We start from the raw sequence: 20,790 nt of genomic DNA on the forward strand, positions 1-20,790 counted from the left end.
GTTGTAGTCATATTTATAAAATTTTGTATTTTGAGCAGAGAAAAAAGGGAATGAAAAGAAAATAAAAGGAGGAGCCCACGTTTTTATGTTATAAGAGTTATGTTTTGATACCCATATTTGGAAGTCCATCTCCATGTTAACTGAATTGGAGTAATTATATTTTTTGAATTTTTAGGATAAATATTTTTTTTAAACCGCCCAAAAATGTAGCACTCCATCCCTTAAATAACTGAATCAGTAATTCAGTGAAATTTTGTAAGTTGTTTTTATTTTAAATATTTTTTGAATTTTTAAATTTATTGGAGGTTTGTCCTAAAATTTGAGGCATGTTAATATTTTACTGTGACACTTCTTAGATGACACATTTTGCTTTAAATTATTTTTATAATATTTTAAAAAAATATTGTAACATTTCGTTTGACTAACTTTTTAAAATACTTTTTTTATTATATTAAAATGAGAAAAATTATAATTTATTGTACTTTTTATATAATTATAGAATATTAAAATTTTAATTTTAAAATATTGAGTTGAACTAATTCAATTTAGCATTAAATTTTAGTTAAATTGACTTTTATCTGTCATCTAAATTAAAATGGGAGTAATAGATTTGGAAATCAAGGCCCACGATTCACAATAGCTTCGTTCTCACCGTAATCTGCTGGAGAAGCAGCTGAACTTCACCGATTCCATCACGTTTCTGCTTCAACATTCATGGTACGTCCCTCTCTTCGATATCTATTTTTTTTTTACTTTTTTTTTTTTTTTTGGCTACCCAAATCGAAATGAAATTATTTTTTTTTTGTGAAAAAATGCCTTAGATGCATTTTGATGCCTCCTTGGTTTGTTCGTTTTTTTTTTTTTTTTGAAGGGTTTTGATTGAATTGATAACTTCAAAGATGGGGTTTAAGGTTAATGTTTAACTGATTGGTAATGGCCATTGTATCCTATACAGAAGTATGAGAAGAAACCCTAAATTACATTTGAGTATTTTATAGCTTATGCAAGTTGGTATTTTGAACCTAAATTCCTAACCGGAACTCCTAAATTCATATTCCCAGTAGCTTCTTTTCTCTGTGTGTGTGTGTGTTTTACAAGGAATTTATGTAGTCTGCACCTGTACTTGAAATGAAGCCTTTTCAAGGAAAGCAATTCTCTTTTCAGGGAAAAGAAAAGATTTTTACTTTATCACTTTGGAAGGCTCATGTATTTTTATGTAAATTAAATTAGTACCTAAACTTTGAAAACAGTGTAGTTGGAGATGTCTTCCTCCTGAATGTCCTCCCCTTCCCTCCCCGGGACACGGACAAACACATACACACCAAAAAGGGAAAAATTACTTTTGTTTCTTCCTTACCCAATTCCCTTTAGTGTCAGGTTGTAGCGGTTAATTTGTGAATAGTTTTGTGCTCTCTTGATCTTATGTTTGCAATCTATGAACCTGCTTTTCGTGAGTTTAGAAAAGTATACCCCATCCGAAGCCCAGGAAAAGAGGAGGGTTGTGGAAGATCTGCTAGAGCAGTTGAGACTGAGTATTTTGCGATCATGATGCATAGACCCATGCATGCACTTATTGCAGTACAATAAAATCTTTTACCTTGTCAGAGGAAGGGAGGGAGGGAGGGAGGGACCTAACTAAGATGAATCATCTGAAACTGAAGAATAGAATGGGACAGATACATAGTATTCAGATTGCAGACCTAATGTAGTTTTAGAGTGGGTATAGTTGATTAATTGGTTGAATCCTCTCTCTTAGTTTTGAAGGCTGCCTATTAATCCCTGTATTTGGTTTTGTAATCCTCTTTCTCTTACTACTTAGATTTGGTCAAAAGGAAGGTGAAACAGTATGGATTAATGTTGCTCAACAGCTCACCGGTTCCTGTGCAATTTGTCTCGCTTTGTACGAATCCCTACTTGGATTGTGATCAGTGTCTGCAGATATTTGATGCTTGAAGCAGAAATATCTGCTGCCACTGGAGGGGGCGGGCACAGTTTCGCTTGAGCTTGCCAATATCTACACCTCTTGTTCTATGTTGCCTGATCAATTATAGCCCTACAGTGCTGATGGACATATTGATTGGGCAATAATTCGATGCATCCAATTTAAAAAGATTCCCCCTATAACTTGTTGCACCTGTCATCTTCATCTTAAGTAGTTAAATGTAACCACTTTTGTGACAATATGTGGACCTAGATTTACAAGTTCGTATGTTCTAGATTTGGACGTTTATCTGAATGCTAATAGTTCTGTCTCTTCGCAACTTTATCAGTATGATCTGTATAGTTTTGAGAGGTCAGGTCTACACTTTCACAACCCATAAATTGAAGTCAGCATTTTATGAAGTATCTTTTCTTCATGTGCACATTCCAAAACCATCTTATAGACTGTTTCCAAACCATGGCTACCAAGCCATAAAGCCGTGATATGGGTAATCAATTGCTTTCGTTTCCTCTACTAGTGCTTTGCTGAAGAAAGCCTTTTGATTTTCTATAGTTTCTTTGCCCGCCGATTTGGTAGCTAAGAGAGTGATGACATTAGTAAGAAAGTGGTACAGATAGACTTCTTGTCCCTTGTTCTTCTTCTTGGTGGTATGCACTAGCTAACTAACTAAAACAATAAGAATATATTCGTTGCATCTGTATTTTTTAGAGCTTGACGGAAATTATGAGTTTGTTAAGGATAGCAGCTTCCTCCATCTTTCACTATAGAAGAAGTGCATGGGCAAGGGCTGAAGGCAACACTTGAAAGGATTTCGACTATCGGTTTCAGTCCTTACATATGGATGACTGAACAAAAAAAGCTTGTGAAGGAATTGACCCAAAAATAATATAAATTAAATTATCAAATTGTTGAACAATTTGGTAGTAGCAGTAAGAGAATGATGAACTGTTGCTTCTGTTTTTTATCGTCGATATTGCTTTTTATGCTTGCTCAATCTCTTGTCTGTTATGAGGGTAAAATTACTGATTTGTGTCATGTTCTTCTCACAGGCACCTATAAAGGGCATTCTTTCTTTGCAAAGGACTGCATTAGTACTGCGTTCTAGTGAAAGATGGGGCCTATATGGTAGGTTATTTAGCACTCAGGCTGCATCAACTGCTAGCAACCCCCAACCTACTCCACCTGCACCTCCCGAGAAGACTCACTTTGGTGACCTTAAAGATGAGGATCGTATTTTCACAAATCTCTATGGATTGCATGATCCTTACCTTAAAGGTGCCATGAAGCGAGGTGATTGGTACAGAACAAAAGACCTTGTCCTCAAGGGTTCTGACTGGATCGTGAATGAAATGAAGAAATCTGGTCTTCGAGGACGTGGTGGTGCTGGTTTTCCATCTGGTCTCAAATGGTCCTTCATGCCAAAGACAACGGATGGCCGTCCTTCATACCTTGTTGTCAATGCTGATGAAAGTGAACCCGGAACCTGTAAAGACAGGGAAATCATGCGGCACGACCCACACAAGTTGTTGGAAGGCTGTCTGATTGCTGGAGTGGGGATGAGGGCTAGAGCTGCTTATATTTATATCAGGGGAGAGTATGTGAATGAAAGGAAGAGCCTTGAGAAGGCTAGGAAAGAAGCCTATGAAGCTGGATTGTTGGGGAAAAATGCTTGTGGAACTGGATATGATTTTGACGTATATATTCATTTTGGTGCTGGTGCCTATATTTGTGGTGAAGAGACAGCTCTTCTGGAGAGCCTTGAGGGGAAACAAGGCAAACCAAGGCTGAAGCCTCCATTTCCAGCTAATGCAGGACTTTATGGTTGTCCAACTACTGTCACAAATGTTGAAACAGTTGCTGTTTCACCAACCATCTTAAGGCGTGGGCCAGAGTGGTTTGCTAGTTTTGGCCGGAAGAATAATGCTGGGACAAAGCTGTTTTGCATCTCAGGCCATGTAAACAAGCCCTGCACGGTGGAAGAGGAAATGAGTATTCCCTTGAAGGAGCTGATAGAGAAGCACTGTGGCGGTGTTCGTGGAGGTTGGAACAATTTACTTGCTGTTATACCAGGAGGTTCATCTGTTCCGCTGATTCCTAAGAACGTATGTGAGGATGTACTAATGGATTTTGATGCACTCAAAGCTGTGCAGTCAGGGTTGGGGACTGCTGCTGTAATTGTCATGGACAAATCAACTGATATTGTTGATGCAATTGCAAGGCTCTCGTACTTCTATAAGCACGAGAGCTGTGGTCAATGTACACCATGTAGGGAAGGCACAGGGTGGCTTTGGATGATCATGGAAAGGATGAAGGTAGGTAATGCAAAGTTGGAAGAGATTGACATGCTCCAAGAGGTGACTAAACAGATTGAAGGGCATACCATTTGTGCGTTGGGAGATGCTGCTGCTTGGCCAGTGCAGGGTCTCATTAGGCACTTTAGACCAGAGCTAGAAAGGAGGATCAGGGAGCATGCAGAGAGGGAGCTACAACAGGCTGCTGCTGCTTGATTTCAGTTAAAGGTTTTTTTTTTATTAATAAGTTAAAAGTTGGTTTTTGAACCTTTCTGTTACGTTTATTCTATAATATTGGTATTAACCACGAATCCTCCATGTGATAAAACATCCTTCTAAAAAGGTAAAGTACTTTTTCTTTATATCTCGGTCCTTTTTTGGGAACAAATGGGTCTTTTTGATGCTCTTTTGTTTTGGGTTATTAAAAAAACATATTAAACTATAAAGTACTCCAAGTTATTTGGTGTACTTCTTATATGCGGGCATGTTTTGCCCTTCCTTTTAATGAAATTTATTACTTTACCAAAAAAAAAAATACAAAGTACTCCAAGGTACACCTCTCAGGAAGTTCTCTCATTTGTCCTTTTGTAGTATTACTGACCTCTCCTTTACCAATGCAAATCTTCAATTATATAGTAATGAAAAAGCAGTATATTTGTGCCAACTTTTCCTTTACCCAACCGATAAAAAGCAACTCTTCTTTTTGATTAATATAAGAGAAAGAAAGAAAAAAGAAGCAGCACATTTCAAATGCTGCCCAGTCGTATCACTGGTACTTCAGTGGATTTTACATGACCCTGTGCATGGGAATGTGGTGTTCTTTGAGTCTTGAAATATAGGAACAAAGATAAAGCCAGAAGGATGTGACTGTAATATAGAGCTGATTGAATGTAGCAAAATGATTGAAGCAGAACAGAAATCTTAATCTTTTACAAGTTCCATCTTCATGTATGAAGTTAGGGATATCTCTTGTCAAATGTCAATAGTCATTTTATTGTATTGCTACAGAGTCACTGTAACCAGCTCTTAGCCTTTTGGCAATATTAAGCAGTGACATCTAATTTTGGAAGCATACACGCTTTACCCTACCACACCCCTACTGTTCCCCCCTTGCTTCTTGTCTCTGTCAAATAATGATTTCTATGCACCAGCTTGGGTATGTTACATGTACTTGTCATAGCTACTATTTAATAATGGTTTCGTTTCTCCTTTTTTCAGTTTGCTGTTTGATACCATGGAATAAATTTTGAAGTACCAGTTATATGGAAGTCGGAGGGAAAGCAGGAAGCAAAGATTCCCTATGGAGCTGTTTTTTTTTTTTTTGGTTGTTGTCAAGCTTGTGTAAACTACTGTTACATTGTTGGTGGGTAATTCATGTTTCAAAGCTAATACATCTAGGGGTCGTTTGGTAGCCTGTATAAAGATAATAATCCTGGAGCCTTCAAACCAGAGGCGTCTATTCTACAGCATCTGGATGAGATTTGGTCTGTTCTCTCCGTTGCTAATTTTTCAGTACTTAACTAAGGTCTTTTGTTGTGTGTAAGAGTTCAGTTCTTATGTCCGACAATATCGATAGTTGTGTCTGATCAATTTGACCGATGCATTCCGTCTTGTTTGTTAGACGTTGATGGTTCACCTCAACTTGGATTTTGATGATGGCAGGTTGAGTCCCAACTGGAGAATCCAGCAAAAAAGCAGAGGAATAGATGTTACGTTCTGTTACTATTTATAGCATGTTACCTCCCACTAGTACATGTCCCAGATGACTCTGGCCCCGAAGGGTTAGCCAGATGGTAATAAGGCCATGGTTGTTTTTCTTAGTGCTTCTTACGCTGATGCAGTCTTGTGTAACAGTCGGTTTAAGTCCCCCGTTCCAATTTCATACCATTGCAATTTCTCTAAGGTTGTGTTGTTGACATACTTCATATTCTGCAAGAAAGTGAAGAGTGGAATTTGTGGGGTATATGCATTTTGGGAGGATGAGAATATATGCAGTTTACATATGTTGCATTGGCCAAGTAGCTATTTAAAGCAAGACAAATAGGACTTATAAATACGATCATGTAGTTTGCAAATCTTCAAATTTTGTTTGGGGAAAAGGGCCAAAATTATCCCTATACTATGATGAATAGTTCACATCTATCATCCGTTATACTTTCCATCCAAATTTAACCCCACCATTAAGATAGTAAACAAATTTGGCCCCCGTCCTAACGTATGCCCATCAGAGCATTGGGACCCCTCAGTTAAAAATGCCACATAACCTGTCTTCCCCTTCGTTCTTCTTCCACCAGCAGCTCCACCACCCAAAAGCCTCAAATTTTCACCACAAAAAAGAGCTTCAAAACCAGAATTTAATCAATAATTTTCAGCCCCAACAGTATAACCAAGTAACTTAGATGGTTAAATAATATACTTGAGGACATTACAATATTTTATTTAACTTGTTAAAATTTGAACTAAATTGCATTTCTAGGAAAAGCTATTCATGATCTCATAACATTATCCAACAGAATTGCATGCAATTTCACAACATTTAGATTGGGACACAACATGATGCTTAGACTACTGAAGACCAAACCATACTTTAAGCATTTATTTCAAAGTAGTGGTTCACTCTACATCACTTACTTTCGACCAAGATAATAACTGTTTTTGATGAACTCGACTAACACTACAACATGGTAGTACTTTGTCTCCCTATTTACTCAAATTTCATTGTCAGCCTATACAAAGGATGGTGAGAGTAGAAAGTCCGGCAGTAATCTCTTTAAAGGAATCCCACAAAAGGGACACCAAGGTTTTGGATGTTCATCATCAGTGGTAGACTTACTGAAAGACTTGAAATCTGAAGGATATCCCGGCATTTTGAAAAAGGATGCAGGGGCTAATGTTGAAGCCCATCTCTGACAGCACATGCAATGCCATACAGGAACAATTGGGCAGATATGCATAGAAACAGAACATCGGAATAAGTTATGGCTCGGACCATTTCCGGTATCGCACTTCACCCCCTTGCAGACGGCGAAATCTGGAGAGTCAAATGGAACTGATGCTGAGCAGAAACTACATTCCTCCTCCTCTACATATTCATATATGGAGGGAATTTGACTGCAAAAATAAGAGACATAGTGAGTCAGAATCAGCAATATCCACATCAACATATTACACATTTGTCACAACCAACTTGAATGCTAATCGACAATAGCTACAGAATAAACAATCAGTCTAAAGAAACAATTACTAACACAAACATGAAATTCAAAGTTTCATCATTAACAACAAAGAGGATTTGGTTGCATCAATGTGTTTTTTTTATGCTGGCAATGTGATGTCAAACCCTTGATCAACTGGTTAAGATGGAATGCAAACAATGAGTAAGATAAAAATGCATATTTCTTATCCATTCCTTCAAACCAATCAATGCTTGTATCTGGTTAAGAACTAGAGAAAATGAGCACCAATTTTAGAATACAAAATGTTATTCTATTCCACACTAAAAAATAATTAGATTAGACGTAGCTAATAGTTAAAAAATGTTAACATCAGAACGTGAAAATATGAAGACAATGCAAATGGCGTAGATCATGTGTAAGAGAAGTCAGGCAGGCATGTGCGAGGACTACCTCTTATCAACGGTTCGTACTTCTTCTCCCAGAAGTTTCAGTTGATCCTTTACATCTTCACCGCGAATTGCAACCCACTGCTCCATCTGTGCTGTTCCAACAGGGACCCAGTAACTAGATTTAGTACCCTTTCCATCAGAACCAGAGGCGTCATCAAGAAAGACAGTAAAGCTATAGCCAACCAGCCTATCTCTCAGTTCCATCTCACTATTCGAATGAAGCTGTGTCCAGTCCAATCTTTCATCTTCAGCATCGTTGAAGCCCTCTAAAAACTGTGACTGCTCCTCAACTTTATCTGTCTCCACCTTTTTCAAGACTACCAGCTTGCTGATGATGTTGAGGAGTTGCAACTTTCGTGAGGAGAACTCCGAGAGACATTTAATTGCATCAGACAAGTTTGCAGAAACTCCAAACTGAGATCCAACAGAAGATTTTAACCATTTAATTATGATATGTTTCACAAATATCGAAATAGACTGCTTAAAGGCCAAGAGTGCTGCTACAACATCCCAAACAACCAGTGGTTTATCCAAAGATTCATGCTGATTTAATGACCATAGTATATTATTCTCCCAGCTAATTAGCTCTTTCTCAGGAAAATCTGGGAAAACTTTAACATCAAAATCTGGATAAACAGTAGAGGAAATGTCCAGTTGCTGTCCTCCAATCCAAAGAAATTCTACTGCAGCTTTCAGGGCCCTGGAGGTTTTGAGCAAAGTGATGTTAGTTTCTAAAGCATTGCCGCTAGTTTATCATCTCTTTTTCCAAAATAGATTAGATGGGGCAGTTATCAGATTATTTCTGGTCCTACGAATCCATAAAGGATGTAAGTCCTATGTTTACAGAAGACAACAAATCAATATTCAACCAAGTATAGACATCCTTCCTTTGTTCAGGTAGATAGATTTGTGTATACTTTCAATTGCAAGATAGATCTATGTGTACTGGAAAGCAGTAGTTTCGTGTAGCAGGTGAAGAAAACCTGTGTAGGAAAACTCATTGAGAAATATATTGGTATAGCTTTTACTCAAACCTATTTTTCCCTCACAAAAGATGAGGAAATGAACGAGGAAAATGAATAGAAAACTAAAAAAAAAGATACTAGGAGTTGCAAAAAGAATCTGCCAAAACCTTCTTTTGTAAAAAGTATTATCAAGAGTAAGGACAAGCTTTTATTAGTCGATGATAAATCTGTGGCCTGTGAAATATATACCTAGATCCTGGTGAAAGTTGGCATCTACAAATAGTAAACAGCCTAAAAGGGGAAATTAAATACCTTGCCTCATACATTTGATTTAGTTGCTCAGTAGCAAAAGCTCTTACCTGCACAGTGTGTGTAATTTTTGTTGGTAGTATTAAAACAGAACATAAAAGAAGGAACATCTCAATTCAATAATTGCCACTTAATAAGGAAAGATCTTTACATGATGGTCTGTTTCTAATGCAAGGAGCTTTTACGAAAGAGCAAAATCTAGCAGTGCATTAAAGTAGATTTCATAAAAGGCGTTTGATAGTTTCAGAAGGAAGTTTCCAGTTGGACTTTACTGCTAAAAACTGCGTAGATCAAGGCTTAGCAATAAACTTAGTTGCATTCTGTTCTAAAAACAAAGTCCATGATGGTAACACCTAAGGTGCTGGCAAAAATTATCTATCTGAAGCTTTTATGGGGGAGTTGCCTGTAAAATATTTCAGTGTGATTTCACTAGACTAATACACAGCTGAAATGCAAATATTAGCGGGATAAAGCTGTCAAGTTATCCTGCGCAGGCAGGAGAGAAAGCTCAAAATCTATCATTTCAAATACAGAGGATCCGTCTCTACCTTTTGATATCTTTCATATATGAGAAAGAAGAATGCATCATTTAAAGAAGGATCGTCTCTTAACTTTTGGAAGGAAATTAAAGGTTAAACATCTTAGGGCTTAGGATGACAGAGGAAGAAAACTAGAAAAAGGAGAGTAATTTGCGAATGAACGCTAAATTAGAGATTCAATACTTCCAAACCATGAAATGCATAATGCTTGGTCTTGTTGGTGGTATTAGAGTACTAGTGCATTTCTTTGCACTTCAAAGTTTTTCGCAGAACCAGGAGATGAGATGTTTACTATGTACATTGCAAATTGTGAATTAATATGCAGAGAAACCACACTTGTATCAAAGACTGAAGGGATGATCCATTACCACAGCCATCACCAGATTTCCTGGAGATACGGCTAGACCAAAGCAAGAACTAAATGCATCCGGCACCTGAAAAGAATTTTTCAATTTAAAGGAAACAGCATGTGATAGAGATGCATGAAACCAAGATACATGTGCGTACATCGCCAGAGCCTTTCACACCAGGAGTATTGGAAGGGATAGGTACTTCATACAGGGAATTTTCATGTAAAATCCAACAGCGGGTTAAGTTATCCTGCAATTATTCAGGAAGAAAGTTTATCTACCATTAAAATATGCTCAAAATGCAAGAACTTCCATGTAGAATCTCACTTAGGGATTTGGGGACGGAATTTGGGAAATGCAAGAACAGCCATCATAGTGAGAGAGACATCCGAAGACTGCTCTCCATTCAGTGATAACACTACTCAAAGAACGGAAACGTTGCGGTTTAAATGTCTTTGAAAAGAATCACAAAACAGACATAAAATAGTCTGAAGCGAAACACCAAATAACAAAGTAGCTTACCTGGCTGCAGCTGTATAGGCAACGTCCACCAAAAGCCCAAGCTAAACCTGTAACCTAGAACACATTAAGACAAGTTAAATGTCTCCAGATGATAAAGAGGTAAAGATTTGAGTATCAACAAAAACTTACTACATGATTATGAGCATCACAGGAGCCAGCTTTCTCAAATCTATGAACAAGAATGTCACAACTCCACACTTCAATTGATCCAGATCCGTTGCCAATGGCTAAGAGCATTTTATTAGGTGATTGCGCAGACACATTGAAGGAAACCACAGAGGCCATTGCAAAGTCGGCGGCTTTTACCTGTTTAAGAGACAACAAGAAACAGATAATGAGACAAAAAAGTAAAAGAAGAATAACAAAAGAAAGATCTCTACGTTAAAAGGAGACCTCCTTCAATAGAGAAAAGGGTGAATCACTAAGTTCTGATGATTCTACTAGTCTTCTGCAACACGCCTGCCAGATCTTCACACTACAAAATGTAAAATAAAGAAGAATAAATCTTTGAAGCTATTAACTCGTGCAATGTAATGCAGGCCATTGCATTAATTTGACGCCAACATCAACATGTATAGGCATCTTCTGTAAGGTTGTTTTGCATCAGTTTGATTCAGGATGTTATCCAAAACTTCTATTCTTGAAAGCTTCCATTTTACTGTTCTGTTACCATTTAATTACTACAAATCTTACCTTATCAAAAAAAAACTACATTTCTTCCTGTAATTTAAGGCCCACAATTAACACGGCTGTTTAGCATTATAATATAGAACGGCACTAACGCATATCTCTTCCTGAAAACTTTGATATGACCATTCTAGGCCTCTTGCTTAAACAATTGATTACTTCATTTCTTCCTTGGCAATTAAACGTTAAAAACTAATAACGTTCTTTAGCTTTACTAAGAGGATGGTCACTAGCACATATTTCTTATTTAATGCTGTCATTCAACTGTTTTCCCCTCTGACTTTACCATTTGATTACTTTATTCTGTCCTCATTGTCATTGGCAATTATAAAAGAAAATCATTTCATCATCTAGAAGCTAAGTGCTCTAAATTATTTTGGATTTTCCTGTCGTGCTTTTTTTTGGGGGGGGGGGTGTTCGTGTTGAAGTATACTGTTCCCATTGCTGCTTTTTTGCTATGAATATTGCGTTAAATTCCCAGGCAAAGGAGTCCCAATTGTAGTAAAAAGCAAAAAAGGAACATCCCTTCTCTTAATCATTAAGTTATAATCTTGAGGTAATAATATATGCCAGGATTGTAGTAATTTAAAGGCAAAGGAGAGTACATTTGAGGATTGCCAGTTCAAAAATATCAGAAGTATTCTATTCCTCTTTCATGGGAGTTCATATTCAGAACATCTTGTGTTAATCCAGAATAGACTCTGGTTCATTTCACTGAGGGTTCTTCTAGCGTACACCCCCAATGATGATAACACATTCTTTATGATTAAGCACCTTCTTCCTCTTCTTTCCTACGATAAGTCAATTACTACTGAAGCACCTTTTGAGAAAAAGGATGATTATATGTTAGCTGGTGCTTCAGGTGCATATGTGGAAATGTTCGAGGGAAGATGTGGACCACCTCCTGCATTGTCAAGTGGCAGCTCACTTGTGTGAGATTTTGAAATGTTCGAGCTGCCATAGTTGATGCTAGGCACATTGAAGGAGACTCTCTAGCTGGACATTTAGTTTAGAAGAAGGAAGATAAGTCGAAGAGCGTGGATGTTATGCTGTTATGCTGTATGCACTCATGTGGGTCCTGCAGGGGGAGATAAATAGAAGAGCTTTTCAAGGGATAGAGAATGACTGTATATTTGAGGAATAGCCTCTTATTCCTAAATTCTTCTTGCTGTACCCATGATGTTCTAGTTTGTATAGAAGATTGGTATCATTGTAGAGAATCACTATGTCGTAGATTGTCTACTTTTGCTATACTGCCCATATACGGGAGATTTTCCAATCATTGATTAAATTAATTACCTTACAAAAAAATTACTAAGGAAGCACCAACGCGCCTTTCTTCCTCTTCTTTTTAAAGATAAGTCAATATGATTGTCCTTTCCAACTTGTTACTTTCCAGACATTAGCGCAACACTTTCTAACACTTTTGTGAGAACACGCTGGATACTGACATCAGGTATCAATCTTCAAGAATAGCTCGAAATATAGCAAAGTGTCTAATATCAAATATGAAGTGAACACAAACCCAGACAGTATAATCATTCTTTAATTTCAAGTGATTCATCATTTACCATGTTATGCATTTTGGTCAATGTATAGCACTCAATTGTTTTCTTGTTCACATCATCACATATGGTTGTGATATTAGTCACTTGAATCAGTGGCATAAAGCATGCAGCTGTAACTAGAATTAGACTTTTTACTGTTTGCAATTGTGGCAAATAATGGCTGAAGTTTCGCTGTTCAATTCATCAAGACTTTATCATGGAAACTGAGCAGTTCTTAGGAGTGAAAATACAAAAACAACAATATACCCAGTGTATTCCCACGGGGTAGGGTCGGAGGAGGGTACTGCATACGCAGACCTTACCCCTATCTTGTTGAGGTAGAGAGGATGTTTCCGATAGACCATCGGTTCAAGAAAAGCAATTCTCAGCAGTTTTGAAAAAGATAAACAATAGTGAAGAGGCCATATTGAGACTAATGAAAACAAGAACAGTAACAAAAGCAAAATAACAAAGCAATAAAGTAACCGGAGTAAGGGAAACAACAGGTAGTAATAAAAATCGAAGAATAAGATAATACGAGAATGAAAATAATAATACTGACATGGTTGAGTAGGTACAGTGTCCTAAATTCGACTACCTATTAATTTTATATCCTAATCCTCGACCTCCAAATTCTTCTATCTAGGGTCATGTCCTCGATAAGCTGAAAATGTGCCACTAATCACTTCTCCCCAATACTTCTTCGGCCTTCCCCTACCTCTCCTTAGTCCCACAATTGCCAACCTCCCGCACTTGCTCACTGCGGCATCTGCGCATCTCCTCTTCACATGCCCGAACCATCTTAGCATTGCTTCCCTTATCTTGTCAACCACGAGGGTCACTTTTACCTTACCCTGAATATCTTCGTTCCTAATTTTATCCTTCCTAGTATGCCCACACAACCATCTCAGTATTCTTATTTTCGCTACTTTCATCTTCTGAGCATGAGAGTTCTTAATTGGCCAACACTCTGCCTAATACAACATAACAGGTTTAACAACTACTCTATAAAACTTACCTTTAAGTCGTGGTGGCGTCTTCTTATCACACAGAAACACCGGATGCGAGCCTCTATTTCATCCACCCTACTCCAATACGATGTGTGACATCATCGTCAATCTCCCAATCTCCTTAAATTATTGACCCGAGATATTTAAAACTATCTCTCTCAGGGATGACTTACGTATCAATCCTCCCATCAACATCTGCCTCATGAGTTACGTCACTGAACTTGCACTCCAAGTACTCCAATCTTAGTCCTGCTCAACTTGAATTCTTTAGACTCTAGGGTCTGTCTCCAAACCTCCAGCCTAGTGTTAACTCCACCACGTGAAAATACGATAGGTCTAATCATGACCTTAAATTTCATTGGGTAGAAACTCAAAGATGTGAAACCAGCCTCAAGAATCTACGGTTGATAATTTACTTATTTTTCACTCAAGTCAATTATTAACTCAATCTATGGGAAGCATAGCCGATCACAAGTTAGGATAAAGAGGAGGGTTGCATAAGATTGACAACCAACGTAAAAGTAATCTAATTATTGTGAGTATGCGACCATTTTTCCTTGATAAAAGACGTGAGAAGCAACCATATCAGCTATGTACCGGATCCCATAGCTAAACATGTTTGTGCATGAGTAGTACTAGATGGGTTACCCCTGAGCAAGTCCTTGTCTTGCATCTCTTATCGACCCCACCTATTTTGGAGTTGAGTCATAGTTGATTTTTGACTTTAGTTCAGTAATTGGTTAGCAGTATAAGGACCTGGAAATCTATAGCTTGACCTTTGACCACTGGACTAATATGAACCAGTAACTAAATCATTTTACTTCTTACAGTAAAGTCATCAGGGAGTGCACATATCTGCTCCCATGTACTTGATTTGTCCAGAGCTTCAGAGCTAGATATTAACTCTCATATCACTATTCCCGTGTATAAAATTCTACAAAACTTGCTCAATATCTGACAATCATCTCTGTCATTTCATGCCAATATTTGCTTATATCTTGGTACTTTCATGCCATTCTTTGCTTACCCATACACCCAATGAGATCTAAAACCGAAAGCAGTTACAAGGTAAAAATTGAATAATATCAACATAGCTACGCACCTCCCATCGGAACATCCAGTAGCCAATAAAAGCAGAGGATCTGAAGCATCAGAAATGAACAATCCCCAACTGATTGTTGTGATCCAAGTATCATGTGCATTGAGAAGTCCAACAAGCAATGGTTCATTCGAGTCGGGGCTGTTCATGATAGAGTACTCATCTGGTTTATGAATTCTCCACAATGATAGTATGCCGGACTTCCCTCCAACCGCAAGTACAGAACAGTCACTGGTCAAGCCAGTAGTAGTAGATATACCACACCCAAATGTCTGTGGTAGACAGGGCGACCATGCAACAATAAGTGAAGACATCATTGCACTGCGAGAGGCATATTCCTCTGCAGTTATTAGCGATTGACTGCCATCTTCAACTACTATCTTAGAAGACTTTGCTTTTGAGCGAGGAGCATTAAAAGTATTTTTCCCTTTCTGACTGCAAGCTTTGACCTCCATCACCTAACAAAAAAGTAATAGCATCACAAAAAGAGTTTGCACATTTCGTCATCTAAGTAACTAAATAATTATTTGGCAAACATAGTTCTTATTTGTTGACTTCTTTTCCCTTCTATCTCTGTTTACATTCCTTGCAGTCTAAGTTTACAGTATATGACAGTACGATATTCATGCATAATGAAAGTAATTAGAGGAACCAAAGAGATCAGCAAGTACAGTTAATGCATTCAGTCTCCGACGCTTAAGTTCCTTTCTCATGACAGAGATTGGCAGATCATCAGCATATCCCTCATCAAAGCAAGCTTGACTAGGCTATCAGAATAGAAATCGAGTAAAATCAAATACAACTTAATATCCAGAGAAGAAGCAATGTATCATGTAAAAAGCATAAAATTCACATAACGGAGTAAGCAATGAATTTAACTTACATCAGAAGCTTCTGATGCTCTAAAGCTTGCTGCTTGGAAATTGGTAGTTGTGAGATAACTATACAGCTCCTTTGATATATCCATGACCTGTTGAAGTTTGATAACCAGATCAATGGGCAACAACTAGAAGGATAAAAGACAGAAGATCATTATGAAGAAACATGAGAAAGCCCCAGGAAATTGTTACTTGGTCACTAAGGATTCTACTGAAAAATGTTAAATGTGATTTGGAGAGTGATATTCACAACAAAGTGAAAAAATATTTGGAATGAGAATCGACCAGGAATACAGGATCTAAAACCAAAGCCATGAACTACAGCAGAAGATGTATTGAAAGCTGTTGGGCATTTATAGAGGTAGTAAAATATTATGTTTCAGAAGTATTTTCTTGATATTAAAGTCTTTGATCCGTAAGGACGTAGCACATTCTTCATTCATGCAAAGATGAATTACAGGTTAGGCAACTCTAAGGTTTTTTACATTCGATGGAAGGCAGATTAAAGCTTTGCACCAATACTTAAAAAGAGACTCCCATTCCGTATGTTAGATTCGTCTCTCTTGCATCTTCAATCGGGTTTGGTGCTTTAAGTTTGAAAAGCCATAAAATGGTGCACAAACAGCAAAAATTAGATCACAGAGAAACAAAGATCTTTATAGTTCTTTCTGGCATCAATCTAGTAGTCCCCTATTGAACATTTTCTATTCACTCATGATCCAGCGAAGCCTTTCTGCACCTGAACTCGAATTATTTTCTCTTCCAAATCGTCAACTGTGGTTCTTTCCTTTTAGGTCAACGGAGTTGATTCATCGTACATTGCAATCTTAGACAGAAACAGCTTTCTTATCTACAGATTTGAGGCACTCCAACAAACAAAAACAAGTAGAGAACCAAGAAGCTATGAATATACTATTCCGTATCCATGTTTGATTCATACCTCTACCCATTCTGCTGAAAACTCACGAAATGGCATCCGGTAAAGCCTTACATGTCCTTCAGTAGTGCAGACTGCAAGCAAACAACTACATCAAGCAGAAACATTGTTATTTCATATCATATACTGTTGAGAAAGGCCAAAGGTCATTAAAGTGATATGCTTCATTGATCATACCCAGAATTTGGAGCAAATCCAATAGGTGACCAGGATATTGATCGGACACATGGCCGATTTTCTCGATATTGTTTTTCTTGAGGAGAGGAGTCCCGAGATAATGCAATATGTAACATACAACCCGAGAGTAAATCTGTGAAAATTCCAAGTAGAAATTATTTGGACCATATATACAAACCATTAATAAGTTGTCCAAATAATTCACGGCATTTTTTTTTAATAAGGCAATAATCTTATTGATGCAGGAAAATTCCGGATACCCAAGTGATAGTACAGCAAAGAACCTATACAAAAATATGGTTCTCTACAAATAACATCAGCTTGTACTAACCTATGTTGCCCGGACTCTTGGAAAATGTCTTCGGGTGCATATCGGATCCTCCAAAAGTAGTATATTTTTGGAGGATCCGACACGGGGGTAGCAGCATTTTGGAAAGTCCGCTCAACATAGGTACTAACAAGAATCTCATTGGTGAACCAGAAATTAACTGTAAAAGACACATCACATTACCTTTTCTATCAATCAACCCAATAGGAAAAGGTTTGCTATGAGGGATCGTAATAAGACCTCGTGATCCAAATGGTTTAGCTGGATTCTGAAAGAAAGAGAATATTTATTTAACTAGCACACATGCTGATTTAATATCTAATCAATTATAACTAAATTGAAAGCTTATTAATAAGGCAGTCAGAACAATTTTCACAGTGGTGTCCAATCCAGCTTGCATGCACCTCGACTATTCCACCCGATACCTACCACCTCCCACAAGCACAGGTACCGGGTAACTCTGCCCACCAACCACCAACGCTTAGGCCGATGGGAAGAAATCACCTAGTGTTGCCTCCGCTGAAATTTGAACCTAAGACCTCATGGTTCTCCTCCCACTTCATTAGGCCACACCCTTGTGCATTTTAAAGATAAAAGCTTTTACAATATTATTACAAGAAAGATACAAGTGGATCAATTGTCAATATGAAAATTTTACCAATATGGCAACGATATGACCGGAAGCCACTGCCACCAAATTCTCCTCTGACCAAGCGACAGAATTGGGGTAAGATGGGGCAGCCACCAGTATAGAAGCTTGAAAACTCGAAGACATCGTTGTATTTACCGGACCAAAACTGTGAATCCTGATAAACTCCCTCTACAGCATAACAAGAGTCAAATTTTGTACTAAAAAAAAACAATAGAAAAAACCGGTAAAATTGGAAAAAATATAATCACAACAAAGATATGATAATTCATAAATGCTGCAAGCATATGAAAAGGGGCTGAAATTAACGACCTTGAATTTTGATAATAAAAGTACATGCTCCAATGGCTTCTTCTTTGATAATTTAGAGAGCTTCTTTCTCCTTTTTTGTGTGCAAACTGGGGGTTTTAGGGGTTTATGGGTTTCTTTCCAATTTGTAGCAATAACTTGGAATTATAGTGAAAAAAATAGCCAAATATATTCTTAAACTATACCGAAAGCTCTAATATGTCACTAGTTAATAGTTTTAATTTAAGCACGTCCTTAGCCGTTAAAAAAATTAGCTATATTTAACTTTTTTATTAACGAAACTAATTAGTTGCTTTATAACAAGAAGATACGTCAATTTTTTTTTGAACTATGCGAAATTATCTAGCAGGTGATTTATATCAAAATGGGTGTTTCGAGGGAGTTTGATTTTGTGGTGGAGAGTTTTTTTTAATTATTATATAAAGGTGAATATGAATATGTTTTTTTTAGATGATTGCAAGGCAGAGACCGAAAAGGAAAAATAGAAAAAAATTATCAGATTTTGCCCATAAAATTTTGCCAAATGGTTTAGATATAGTTAGTCACATGAGCAGAGTCGAGCTAGATTTGAGTGTACAAGTTTTAAATATTTAAAAAGAAACTTACTCGATTCTAAATAAATTATTTATGTGAAATAAATAATTTTTTATACAAATATAAAATTTCAATTAAAGCTATGCTAAACATAAACGCAGGCAGGCAGGCAGACCAGGTATAAGTGGTAGCACGATTTGCTAATCAAAGTGTAAAATGCTATTTAAATCTAATTAATAATTATTATCAATAAGGAAATAAGTGTGCCAATTTTGTAATGTGAGACATTGACACTGAATATTCAAATAAGTTGAGACCAAATCGAGAGGTAAGGGCATTGTGGAGTAGTAATTCATCCGATTTGAGGTAAGTAACCATTGTAAATCTGGACCTGAGGGTATGAAACCCCGGTATTTCATATTGTTTTGATAAATGAGGTGACGCACATGCTAGGTGACGAGCGTGTGGGCGTGCATCGGTAGGGATTGTGACTTGGTCCATCCCGTAGCGACTATTAAGCCGCGTATTTGATTTGAAATCTTATGATACTCCGTATTTTAGAGATTGATACTATATTTTGGGTTGTATGGCATGTTTGGGGCCTTGTGACCTGTTTAGACCCTTAGGGGTGATTTTACTATTTTCCTCACCCTGTTTGATTTGAAAGCATATCCTCAGTCATGTTTTACCTGTTATTTGTTTAAAACTGGTTTTATCACTCCATTTCTATATATGAAACTGTTTGCTCTGAGTTCCCTGATTTTATTGGTACGCCCGAGTAGCCGTGAGGTTAATGACTAAGAGAGGTTTAGGACCTAGTGGTGAGGATTATATATCTATTATGGATCGGGCTGCACGCCGCAGCGAAATTATATATATATATATGGCTGCACGCCGCAGCGATATACATATGGATCGGGCTGCACGCCGCAGCGATATATATTTGATCGGGTTGCGCGCCGCAACGATATGACGTTTGGGTTGTATGAGCCCCTCCGGAGTCTGTACACCCCCAGTGAGTGTAGTCAACTATAAACTATAGATCGGGGTGCACGCCACAGCGGTTATTATGAGATATTATTGACCCGGAGTGCTGAGTGTGAGTAAGATGTGACGAGAGCTGAGTCACGAGTGACTGAGAAGCTTGCCCGAGAGGCTATACTGTGAGTGATACCTTGCCCAAGGGGCCCGTTTATAACATTTTTGCTGTTTTCACTCTTCTTTTATACTGAGCCTCTATTGAAAGATATTGAATAAATGATTTCAGGTATATCAATTGAAACTGAAGTTTTTACGAAGTAACTGGCTATTAAACTGTTGAATTTGACTTGATATTCTGTTGAACACTCTTATATGATTTTAAACTGCTCGTCACTGCACTCAGACCTTATTTATTTTAGTTACTTACTGAGTTGCCGTACTCAAGTTACTCCCTGCACCTTGTGTGCAAATCCAGGTGCCCGAGCAGCAGAGTGAGGGTTCCCAGTACTCTCAGAGCTTACCGGAGACTGCAAGGTAGCTGCACGGCGTTCGCAACCCTGCTTTCCTCCTTCCTATCTTATTTTTCTGCTATTTTAGACTTATGATGTATTATTCAGTCAGTTTGGGATGTATTTAAAGGCCCTTGACTTGTGACACCGGATTGTTGGGCTGTGTTGGTATATTTCGTATTGTTACATTTCAGTTGAATTATATATTTCTTATGAGAATTTGAGACTTAATCAGTTCTAGAAAATGATTTTATAAAAAGAATTTATTGTGGTTACTTGTTGGGTTGGCTTGCCTAGTACTGTGGTAGGCGCCATCACGACCGGGGGATTTGGAGTCGTGAGAGCCAATTTAGTAGAGTCTCGCGGATCGGTACGGAGACGTCTGTATTTATCCTCGGGAGGTTGCAAAACCTTTAGGAAAAACTTTACATTCTTGAATTCCTGTCGTGCGAACCTGTTGATTCTAGTACTAAACTTATGTTATTCTATTCTCTCACAGATGGTGAGGACACGTGCTACCGGTTAGGATGGACGACCACCAGTACCACCAGCTGTGGCCACCAGAGGCCGAGGACGTGGTCGTGGTCGTGGTAGGGGTAGGA

At 37.8% G+C, this 20,790-nt stretch overlaps 3 protein-coding genes across 9 annotated transcripts in view; 2 read left to right on the top strand and 1 right to left on the bottom strand.

Moving 5' to 3' along the window:
- Positions 1-6,135, top strand: part of LOC107805239 (protein FAR1-RELATED SEQUENCE 3) — an 83,880-nt gene extending 77,745 nt beyond the window's left edge. For all 3 annotated transcript variants that reach the window (XM_075219393.1, XM_075219397.1, XM_075219394.1), the window contains one exon: positions 5,896-6,135. In XM_075219393.1, coding sequence (XP_075075494.1) covers positions 5,896-6,030 — 135 coding nt within the window. In that variant the 3' untranslated portion in view covers positions 6,031-6,135. The remainder of the gene's footprint in view (positions 1-5,895) is intronic.
- LOC107814498 (NADH dehydrogenase [ubiquinone] flavoprotein 1, mitochondrial) lies at positions 570-5,800 on the top strand. 2 transcript variants are annotated; one of them, XM_016639931.2, is made up of 3 exons: positions 570-717; positions 2,992-4,461; positions 5,452-5,800. In XM_016639931.2, the coding sequence occupies exons 1-2, from the start codon at positions 715-717 to the stop codon at positions 4,447-4,449; spliced, it is 1,461 nt and encodes a 486-aa protein (XP_016495417.1). In that variant the 5' UTR covers positions 570-714; the 3' UTR covers positions 4,450-4,461; positions 5,452-5,800. The 2 variants fall into 2 exon arrangements, with proteins under 2 accessions (XP_016495417.1, XP_016495418.1); XM_016639932.2 differs by having other exon boundaries at positions 579-717; positions 2,992-4,454.
- A 638-nt stretch (positions 6,136-6,773) lies between the features above and the next one.
- Positions 6,774-18,342, bottom strand: LOC107813969 (uncharacterized). Of its 4 annotated transcripts, none has more exons than XM_016639291.2 (16): positions 18,168-18,342; positions 17,865-18,026; positions 17,390-17,474; positions 16,879-17,011; positions 16,705-16,789; positions 15,770-15,856; positions 15,558-15,653; positions 14,890-15,344; positions 10,937-11,018; positions 10,673-10,849; positions 10,544-10,597; positions 10,179-10,271; positions 10,040-10,105; positions 9,136-9,182; positions 7,860-8,558; positions 6,774-7,344 (listed from the first exon to the last, which is right to left on the bottom strand). In XM_016639291.2, the coding sequence occupies exons 2-16, from the start codon at positions 17,979-17,981 to the stop codon at positions 6,960-6,962; spliced, it is 2,661 nt and encodes an 886-aa protein (XP_016494777.2). In that variant the 5' UTR covers positions 17,982-18,026; positions 18,168-18,342; the 3' UTR covers positions 6,774-6,959. The 4 variants fall into 4 exon arrangements, with proteins under 4 accessions (XP_016494777.2, XP_016494776.2, XP_016494778.2 ...); XM_016639290.2 differs by having other exon boundaries at positions 17,865-18,012; positions 18,168-18,331; XM_016639292.2 differs by lacking the exon at positions 10,040-10,105 and having other exon boundaries at positions 17,865-18,012; positions 18,168-18,334.
- Positions 18,343-20,790: the final 2,448 nt, after the last annotated feature.

The sequence above is a fragment of the Nicotiana tabacum genome, chromosome 8 (genome assembly GCF_000715075.1).
Source record: "Nicotiana tabacum cultivar K326 chromosome 8, ASM71507v2, whole genome shotgun sequence".
In the NCBI taxonomy this organism is placed as follows: Eukaryota; Viridiplantae; Streptophyta; class Magnoliopsida; order Solanales; family Solanaceae; genus Nicotiana; species Nicotiana tabacum.

Excerpts from the sequence above, each read along its gene's own strand:
- LOC107813969 (XM_016639290.2), bottom strand. The coding sequence starts at position 18,193 with ATGTACTTTTATTATCAAAATTCAAG. Across the intron at positions 10,106-10,178 it reads GTGTGAAAGGCTCTGGCGAT|GTGCCGGATGCATTTAGTTC; the intron begins GTACGCACATGT and ends AATTCTTTTCAG. Across the intron at positions 7,345-7,859 it reads GTACGAACCGTTGATAAGAG|TCAAATTCCCTCCATATATG; the intron begins GTAGTCCTCGCA and ends TTATTTTTGCAG.